At 37.4% G+C, this 10,689-nt stretch overlaps 1 protein-coding gene across 1 annotated transcript in view; it reads left to right on the plus strand.

Annotated features, from left to right (window-relative positions):
- Positions 1-10,274, plus strand: part of METTL14 (methyltransferase 14, N6-adenosine-methyltransferase subunit) — a 100,131-nt gene extending 89,857 nt beyond the window's left edge. Inside the window, exon 11 of the mRNA XM_053703593.1 lies at positions 9,849-10,274. Within this exon, the coding sequence (XP_053559568.1) occupies positions 9,849-10,153 (305 nt within the window). The 3' untranslated portion in view covers positions 10,154-10,274. The remainder of the gene's footprint in view (positions 1-9,848) is intronic.
- Positions 10,275-10,689: the final 415 nt, after the last annotated feature.

Below are 10,689 nucleotides of genomic sequence, written 5' to 3' on the forward strand. Positions count from 1 at the left end.
TAGAGTCTGGAAGACTTCTATTTCTTCAGGATGGTTTAGATAAGGTTTGTCCGCAAGTTTCTTGAAAGACAAATCTCTGCTCTTTCTGTTCTTTTTCACAGAAGGATTGCTAATCTTCCTGATATTCATTGTTTTGTACAAGCTTTGGTTCGTATAAAACCTGTCATTAAGTCAATTTCTCCTCCTTGGAGTTTGAATTTGGTTCTGGGGGCTCTTCAAGCTCCTCCTTTTGAACCCATGCATTCTTTGGTCATTATATTACTTTTTTGGAAAGTTTTGTTTCTTTTGGCCATCTCTTCTGCCAGAAGAGTCTCTGAATTATCTACTCTTTTTTGTGAGTCTCCTTTTCTGATTTTGCATCAGGATAAGGCGGTGCTGCGAACTTCTTTTGAATTTTTTACCTAAGGTTGTGAATTCTACCAACATTAGTAGAGAAATTGTGGTTCCTTCATTATGTCCTAATCCTATGAATTCTAAGGAGAAATCATTGCATTCTTTGGATGCTGTTAGAGCTTTGTAATATTATGTTGAAGCTATTAAGTCTTTCCGAAAGACTTCTAGTCTATTTGTCATCTTTTCCGGTTCTAGAAAAGACCAGAAAGCTTCTGCCATTTCTTTGGCATCTTGGTTGAAATCTTTATTTCATCATGCCTATGTTGAGTCGGGTAACACTCCGCCTCAAAGGATTACAGCTCATTCTACTAGGTTAGTTTCTACTTCCTGGGCGTTTAAGAATGAAGCTTTGGTTGATCAGATTTGCAAAACAGCAACTTGGTCCTCTTTGCATACTTTTACTAAATTCTACCATTTTGATGTGTTTTCTTCTTCTGAAGCAGTTTTTGGTAGAAACGTACTTCAGGCAGTGGTTTCAGTTTGAATCTTCTGCTTATGTTTTTTCATTAAAAATTTTATTCTGGGTGTGGATTATTTTCAGCAGGAATTGGCTGTCTTTATTTTATCCCTCCCTCTCTAGTGACTCTTGTGTGGAAAGATCCACATCTTGGGTAATCATTATCCCATACGTCACTAGCTCATGGACTCTTGCTAATTACATGAAAGAAAACATAATTTATGTAAGAACTTACCTGATAAATTCATTTCTTTCATATTAGCAAGAGTCCATGAGGCCCGCCCTTTTTTGTGGTGGTTATGATTTTTTTGTATAAAGCACAATTATTCCAATTCCTTATTTTATATGCTTTCGCACTTTTTTCTTATCACCCCACTTCTTGGCTATTCGTTAAACTGAATTGTGGGTGTGGTGAGGGGTGTATTTATAGGCATTTTAAGGTTTGGGAAACTTTGCCCCTCCTGGTAGGAATGTATATCCCATACGTCACTAGCTCATGGACTCTTGCTAATATGAAAGAAATGAATTTATCAGGTAAGTTCTTACATAAATTATGTTTTCCGGACGTTTTTGGCACCAAAAAAATATTTTTCTGTTGTGCATCATACTTGGCGCCAAATATTTTCATTATTTAAGACCCCATTCCTATTTGCCTCTTGCCTTTTTTCTATGTCAGAGGGCTATGCTGTTTGCATTTTTCCCATTCCTGAAACTGCCATATAAGGAAATTGATCATTTTGCTTTATATGTTGTTTTTTTGATCCTGTCTCAGAAATCACTGTTGGAACCCTGCGGCCTGATAACAGTTCTACCAAAGCTAAGTGCATTTGTTGTAAACTTGTGGAGGTTATACCTCCAGCTGTGGTTTGTAATAGTTTTCACATGCAGAGAATGTAACCATCAGTAGTAGTTTATTACCTGTTGCTGTTCCCTTAACATCTAATGCACAAGATATACCTGTAAATTGTAAAAGAATTTATTTCTGATTCAATTCAGAAGGCTTTGTCTGCCATTCCGCCTCCTAATAAACGTAAAAAGTATTTTAAAACTTCTCATTTGATGAAATTTTAAATGACCAGCAACATGCTGAATTATCCTTCTCTGATGAGGATCTATCTGATTCAGAAGATCCTGCCTCAGATATTGACACTGACAAATCCTCTTATTTATTTAAAATGGAATATATTCGTTCTTTGTTAAAAGAAGTGTTGATTACATTAGATATGGAGGAAACTAGTCCTCTTGATATTAAAACTAGTAAACGTTTAAATTCTGTTTATAAACTTCCTGTGGTTATGCCAGAGGTTTTTCCAGTTCCTAATGCTATTTCTGATATGATTTCTAAAGAATGGTAGAGGCCTGGTACTTCTTTTATTCCTTCTTCAAGGTTTAATTTTTTTTATCCTTTGCCAGCAATTAGATTGGAGTTTTGGGAAGTTGATGGGGCTATCTCTACTCTTGCTAAACGTACTACTATTCCTACGGAAGATAGTACTTCTTTTAAAGATCCCTTAGATAGGAAACTTGAATCTTATCTAAGGAAAGATTATTTCTATTCAGGTCATCTTCTTAGGCCTACAATTTCTTTGGCTGATGTTGCAGCTGGTTCAACTTTTTGGTTGGAAACTTTAGCACAACAAGTATCATGATTTGTCTAGCATTGTTAAGTTGATTCAACATGCTAATAATTTCATTTGTGTTGCCATTTTTGATATCAAAATAGATGTTAAATCTATGTATTTAGCTATTTTAGCTAGAAGAGCTTTGTGGCTCAAATATTGGAATGCTGATATGACTTCTAAGTCAAGATTGCTATCTCTTTCTTTCCAAGGTAATAATTTATTTGGTTCTCAGTTGGATTCAATAATTTCAACTGTCACTAGGGGGAAGGGAGTTTTTTTGCCTCAGGATAAGACCTAAGGGTAAATCTAAAACTTCTAACCGTTTTTTTTCCTTTTGACAAAATAAGGAACAGAAACCTAATCCTTCTCCCAAGGAATCTGTTTCCAATTGGAAGCCTTCTTCAAATTGGAATAAATCCAAGCCATTTAAGAGATCAAAGCCAGCCCTCAAGTCCGCATGAAGGTGCGGCCCTCATTCCAGCTTAGCTGGTAGGGGGCAGATTACAATTTTTCAAAGATGTTTGGATCAATTCGGTCCAAAATCATTGGATTCAGAGTATTGTCTCTCAGGGGTAAAGAATAGGATTCAGAGTAAGACCGCCTGTGAGAAGATTTTTTCTCTCACGCATTCCAGCAAACCCAGTAAAGGCTCAGACTTTCCTGAAGTGTTTTTCAGACCTGGAGTTATCAGGGGTAATCATGGCAGTTCCGTTTCAGGAACAGGGTCTGGGGTTTTATTCAAATCTATTCATTGTCCCAAAGAAAGAAAATTCATTCAGACCAGTTTTGGATCTAAAGATTTTGAATCGATATGTAACAGTACCAACTTTCAAAATGGTGACTATAAGGACTATTCTGCCTTTTGTTCAGCAGGGGCATTATATGTCCACAATAGACTTACAGGATGCATATCTTCATATTCCGATTCATCCAGATCACTATCAGTTCCTGAGATTCTCTTTTCTAGATAAGCATTACCAAATTGTTGCTCTTCCTTTTGGCCTAGCGAGAGCTCCAATAATCTTTTCAAAGGTTCTAGGTGCCCTGCTCTCTGTAATCAGAGAGCGGGGTATTGCGGTGTTTCCTTATTTGGACGATATCTTGGTACTCGCTCATTCTTTACGTTCTGCAGAATCTCACATGAATCAACTAGTGTTGTTTCTTCGAAGACATGGTTGCAGGATCAATTTACCAAAAAGTTCTTTGATTCCTCAGACAAAGGTAACCTTTTTAGGTTTCCATATAGAGACAAAGTCATGGACACTGAATCTAACAGACAAGAGACGTTTGAAATTGGTTGCAGCCTGTCGGAACCTTCAGTCTCAGTCATTCCCTTCAGTAGCTATGTGCATGGAAGTTTTAGTTCTCATGACTGCAGCATCGGACGCGATCCCCTTTGCTCGTTTTGATATGAGACCTCTCCAGCTTTCTATGCTGAACCAATGGTGCAGGGATTATACAAGGATATCACAATTAATATCCTTAAATCCCAATATTCGACTTTCTCTGACTTGGTGGTTAGATCACCATTGTATAATTCTAGTGGCCTCTTTTGTTTGTCCAACCTGGACTGTGATCACAACAGATGCAAGTCTTTCAGGTTGGGGAGCTGTTTGGGGATCTCTGACAGCAAAAGGGGTTTGTAAATCTCAAGAGGCGAGATTACCAATCAATATTTGGGAACTCCGTGCGATTCTCAGGGCTCTTCAGTTTTGGCCTCTGTTGAAGAGAGAACTGTTCATTTGTTTTCAGACAGACAATATCACAACTGTGGCATATGTCAATCATCAGGGTGGGACTCACAGTCCTCAAACTATGAAATAAGTATCTTGGATACTTGTTTGGGCGGAATCCAGCTCCTGTCTAATTTCTGTGGTTCATATCCCAGGTATAGACCATTGGGAAGCGGATAACCTCAGTCGTCAGACTTTACATCCGGGAGAATGGTCTCTCCACCCAGATGTGTTTTCTCAAGTTGTTCAGATGTGGGGGCTTCCAGAAATAGATCTGATGGCATCTCATCTAAACAAAAAACTTCCCAGGTACCTGTCCAGGTCCAGGGATCCTCAGGCGGAAACAGTGGATGCATTGACACTTCCTTGGATTTATCAACCTGCTTATATTTTCCCGCCTCTTGTTCTTCTTCCAAGAGTGATCTCCAAAATCATCATGGAGCAATCGTTTGTGCTGCTGGTGGCTCCAGCATGGCCTCACAGGTTTTGGTATGCGGATCTTGTTCGGATGTCCAGTTGCCAACCTTGGCCACTTCCATTAAGGCCAGACCTTCTATGTCAAGGTCCATTTTTCCATCAGGATCTCAAATCATTACATTTGAAGGTATGGAAATTGAACGATTAGTGCTTAGTCATGAGGTTTCTCTGACTCAGTGATTAATACTATGTTGCAGGCTCGTAAATCTGTTTCTTGAAAGATTTATTATCGAGTTTGGAAGACTTACATTTCATGGTGTTCTTCTCATAAATTCTCTTGGCATTCTTTTAGAATTCCTAGAATTTTACAGTTTCTTCAGGATGGTTTGGATAAAGGTTTGTCTGCAAGTTCATTGAAAGGACAAATCTCAGCTCTTTCTGTTTTATTTCACAGAAAGATTGCTAAACTTCCTGATATTCATTGTTTTGTGCAGGCTTTGGTTCATATCAAGCCTGTTATTAAATCAATCTCTCCTCCTTGGAGTCTTAATTTAGTTTTGAAGGCTTTACAGGCTCCTCCGTTTGAGCCTATGCATTCTTTGGACATTAAACTACTTTCTTGGAAAATGTTGTTTCTTTTAGATCTTCTGCTAGAAGAGTTTCTGAATTATCCGCTCTCTCTTGTGAATCGCCTTTTTTCTGATTTTTTTTTTTTTATCAGTATAAGGCAGTTTTGCGGACTTCATTTAAATTCTTACCTAAGGTTGTAAATTCTAACAACATTAATAGATAAATTGTTGTTCCTTCCTTGTGTCCTAATCCTAAGAATTCTTTGGAGAGATCTTTACATTCTTTGGATGTGGTGAGAGCTTTGAAATATTATGTTGAAGCTACTAAAAATTTCAGGAAGACTTCTAGTCTATTTGTTATCTTTTCTAGTTCCAGGAAAGGTCAGAAGGCTTCTGTCGTTTCCTTGGCCTCGTGGTTAAAGCTTTTGATTCATCAGGCTTATGTGGAGTCGGGTCAGGCCCCACCTCAGAGAATTACAGCTCATTCTACTAGATCAGTTTCCACTTCCTGGGCTTTTAAGAATGAAGCTTCAGTTGATCAGATTTGCAAAGCTGCTACTTGGTCTTCTTTGCATACATTTACTAAATTCTACCATTTTGATGTATTTGCTTCTTCGGAAGCAGTTTTTGGTAGAAAAGTTCTTTAGGCAGCTGTTTCAGTTTGATTTTTCTGCTTTTGATTTAAGTTTTTTCCTCCTATTTATGAGAATTAACTTATATTTTGGGTTGTGGATTAATTTTTTTCAGAGGAAAATGGCTGTTTTTATTTTCATCCCTCCCTCTCTAGTGACTCTTGCGTGGAGTTCCACATCTTGGGTATGGCTATCCCATACGTCACTAGCTCATGGACTCTTGCCAATTACATGAAAGAAAACATAATTTATGTAAGAACTTACCTGATAAATTCATTTTTTTCATATTGGCAAGTGTCCATGAGGCCCACCCTTTTTTATGGTGGTTATGATTTTTTTTGTATGAAGCACAATTATTTCCAAATTCCTTTTTACTCCTTTCTTTATCACCCCACTTCTTGGCTATTCATTAAACTGAATTGTGGGTGTGGTGAATTTTTTTCAGGAGTGATTTTACCAATTCTTTTCTTTGTTCCAAAGAAGGGTTTATTCAGTCCAATCTTGGATCTGAAGACGTTATTTTGTTTTGTAAGAGTCTCAACTTTCAAGTTGGCGACTTTAAGGACTATTATGCCTTTTTGTTCATTTCATGTCCACACAATTTTACAGAACGCTTATCCTCATATTTTGTTTCATTCAGACCACTTTTGGTTTCTGAGAGTCTATTTTTCAGGTAAGTGTTACCAATTTGTTGCTTTTCCTTTTGGTCTAGCGACAGCCTTATAAATCTTTTCAAAGGTTCTTGATGCCCTTCTTTCTGTATTCAGACAGTAGGGTATTGTGGTGCTTCCTTATTTGGATGGTATCTTTATATTCGCTTAAACTTTTCTTTTATTAGAATCTCTCATGAATCAACTAATTTTGTTTCTTTAAGACTTGGTTAGAGGATTTAATCTACCTAAGAGTTTCGTGATTCCTTAGACAAGGGTCACCTTTTTGGGGGTTTTCTAGATGGACTCAGTGTCATGACTTAGTCTTTATTGGACAAGAGTCAATTGTATTTGGCGTTAGCCTGTCTACTTACAGTCTAGAAAATTCCTTTCAGTGGCTATGTGTATGCAAGTTTTAGGTCTCATAACTGCAGCATCGGATGTGGTTCCTTTTGCTCGTTTTTCATCTGAGACATCTTTAGCTTTGCATACTGAATCAATGGTGCAGGGATTGTTTTCAGATATCAGTTGATATTCTTAATTCCAATACTCAACTCTCTCTGATTTGGTGATTAGATTATAATCATTTTCAGGGGGCCTCCTTGTGTTCATCCTTCCTAGATTGTATTCTTAATGGATGCAAATCTTACAGGTTGGGGAGCTGTCTGAGGGTCTCTGACAGCACAAGGGGTTTGGAAACTTCATCAGGCAAGGTTACCAATCAATATTTTAGAACTCTGTGCTATTTGCAGAGCTCTTTCAGACTTGGCCTCTTTTAGGAGAGAACTTTTCATTTTGCTTTCAGACAGACTATCACAACTGTGGCATATGTCAATCATCAAATAAGGACTCACAGTTCCTTAGCATTTAAAGAAGTATCTTGAATTTGTTCTTAGGTGGAATTCATCTCCTGTCTAATTTGTATGATTCATATCTCAGGTTTAAAAATTTGGGAGGTGGATTATCTCAGCCGTGAGACTTTACATCCAGGGGAGTGGTATCTCTATACAGATGTGTTTTCTCAGTTTCCCAGGTACCTTTTCAGGTCCAGGGATCCTGAGGTGGAGATGGTGGATGCATTAGCAGTGTCTTGGTTTTGCAACCTGGCTACATCTTTCTGCCTCTGTTTTTTTCTTCCAAGGGTGATCTACAAATCATATTGGAGCAGTCTCATGTGAATCGTGTTCGGATGTCTAGTTGCCATTCTTGGCCGCTTTCGCTTTGGCCAGCCCTCTTGTTTCAAGGTCCATTTTTCCATCGGGATCTCAAATTACTTATTTGAAGGTATGGAAATTGATTAGTGTTCAGTCATAGAGATTTCTCTGACTCAGTTTTATCACCATGTTGCAGACTTATAAGTCTTTCAAGGAACATGTATTATCAGGTTTGAAAAAAAACTATTTTATGGTGTTCTCATAAATTCTCTTGGCATTCTTTTAGAATTCCTAGGATTTTACAGTTTCTTCAGGATGGTTTGGATAAAGTTTGTCTGCAAATTTTTTGAAAGGACAAATCTTTGTTCTTTCTGTTTTATTTCTTAGAAAGATTGCTTAAGTTCCTGATATTCACTGTTTTGTTCAGGCTTTGGTTTGTATCAAGCCTGTTTTTTTTTTTTTATTAATTTCTCCTTTTTTGGAGTCTTAATTTGGTTTAATGATTTTGCAGGCTCTTTCTTTTGAGCCTATATTTCCTTTGAAGATTATCTACTTTCTTGGAAAGTGTTGTTTTCTTTTGGCTGACTCTTCTGCTAGAAGAGTTTCTTATTTATCATTTCACTCTTGTGTGTCTCCTTATCTGATTTTTCATCTAGATAAGTTGTTTTGTGGACTTCAAATTCACAACCTTAGGGAAAGAACAACATTGGTAGAGAAATTGTTGTTCCTTCTTTGTGTTCTAATCATAAAGAATTCTTTGATAGATCTTTACATTCTTTGGATGTGGTAAGAGCTTTGTAATTCTATATCGAGGTTACTAGGATTCCAGAAGACTTCTAGTCTATTTGTTTTTCTGGTTCCAGAAAAGGTTAGAAAGCCTCTATCATTGCTTTTGGCATCCTGGTTAAAGCTTTTGTTTTTCAAGGTTTATTGGGAGGCAGAGCAGGCTCCGCCTCAGAGATTTACAGCTCATTCTACTACGTTCATTCGCCATTTCTTGGGCTTTGTCAGAATGAAGCTTCAGATGATCAATTTGCAAAGCAGTAATTTGGTCTTCTTTGCATACTTTTATTGTTTTTATCATTTTGATGTATTTTGCTTCTTCTGAAGCAGTCTTTGGTAGAAAACTTCTTCAGGCAGCTGTCTCTGTTTGATTCCACTGCTTTTGATTTAAGTTTTTTTCAAGAAAAAATTAATAAGTGGATTTAATTTCTCAGTGGGAATAGCTGTTATTTTTTATCCCTCCTTCTCTAGTGACTCTTCTGTGGACTTCCACATGTTGGGTATTTCTATACCATACGTCACTAGCTCATGGACTCTTGCCAATTACGTGAAAGAAAACATAATTTATGTAAGAACTTACATGATAAATTAATTTCTTTCATATTGGCAAGAGTCTATGATGCCCACCCTTTTTTATGGTGGTTATGGGGGTTTTTTTGTATAAAAGCACAATTATATTTCCTGTTCCTCTTTTTGTATGCTTTTTTACCGCTTTTGTTATCTCTCTACTTGGCTATTCGTTAAACTGAGCTGTGGGTGTGGTGGGAGGTGTATTTATAGGCATTTTGAGGTTTGGGAAACTTTACCCCCTCTTGGTAGGAATGTATATCCCAATCGTCACTAGCTCATTGACTCTTGCCAATATGAAAGAAATGAATTTATCAGGTAAGTTCTTACATAAATTATGTTTTTAACCCCTCTCACTGTCGCTAACCCAGCATCACTAGCAGGCTAGGTCCCAATCACTGAACCCCTCTCTGGCCCAGGTTTTCTCATGGACCTCTCTTTTACCTCTTTCATTCTCTCCCTCCCTCTATTCTGCCACTGGCCTAACCGGTTTCTTGCTAATCCATTTTTTCTCTTTCCTCCATCCTTTCTTTTTTTTCCCTTCTCCCTCCCTCCCTCCCTCCCTCATTCTCCCATTCTTTCTATATTTTTTTTCCTCTCACTGTGGCCCAACCCCTCTCCACTCTTCTTTTTTTTTTTTTTTTTTTTTTTCTGGCTTAGCTTCCCTCACTGGTTTGATTGCCTCACTCCTCTCATTCTCACTGACACAGTCCCTTCTTACACTTCTTTAAATCAGCATTTCTTTGTAGTGATTGAGCAGATGCTGGGGCTGAATTCACATGTCTTTTTAGCTTAGAGACCTGTATAACACAGTGTATGACATTTAATCAGCAAAACATATATTTATTTTTTTATTTATTTATCTGCCCAGGTTGGCTTACAGTTGGACCTACATTGACAAACAGTAACTTTAACTCAGAGGCATACGCCACCTACTTTACAGCACCAAATTCACCCCTAACTGGATGCACAGAGGAGATTGAGAGACTACGTCCCAAAACACCACCACCTAAATCTGATCGGGGTTTTGGTGCATCACGAGGAGGTGGAAGAGGTGGTCCCTCTTCAGGCCGTGGAGAGCGAGGCAGAGAAAGAAATAGAGGAAGCTTTAGGGGAGACAGAGGAAACTTCAGAGGGCGTGGAGGTCCTCATAGGGGAGGATTTGCTCCTCGTTAACGTTAAAAGGACTGTATTTTATTATTTTAACACAAACATTTCTTACATATCAAATTGGTATTTTGAAATTAACTGTCAGTCTGACCTGAGTAATAAATTTGTTTTTGTTTTTATATAAAAATCTGTTTATCTGTTCATTTAATAGTTAGATATTTTCATCTTTAGTTACATGCTAGGACTTTGATTAATTTAAATGTCTATAGAGAATATTTTTAAAGGCAATATTTCTTTCCTAAGATATATAGATAACATTGTGCTCACCCTGTGGAGTTATTTATGAGTCAGCACTAATTGGTTAAAATGCAAGTCTGTGAAAAGAACTGAAATATGGAAGCAGTCTGCAGAGGCTTAGATACAAGGTAACCACAGAGGTAAAAAGTGTATTAATATAAACATGCTGGTTATACAAAACTGGCCCTTTCTTTAAAGGGACATTCCAGTAAAACTTTATATTCAAAGATGTAATTCATCTACATGCATTTAAACAATATTGTAACATATATGTATTGGCAAAAATGCTTGTAGTAAAAGTTATC

The sequence above is a fragment of the Bombina bombina genome, chromosome 2, assembly GCF_027579735.1.
Source record: "Bombina bombina isolate aBomBom1 chromosome 2, aBomBom1.pri, whole genome shotgun sequence".
NCBI lineage: Eukaryota > Metazoa > Chordata > Amphibia > Anura > Bombinatoridae > Bombina > Bombina bombina.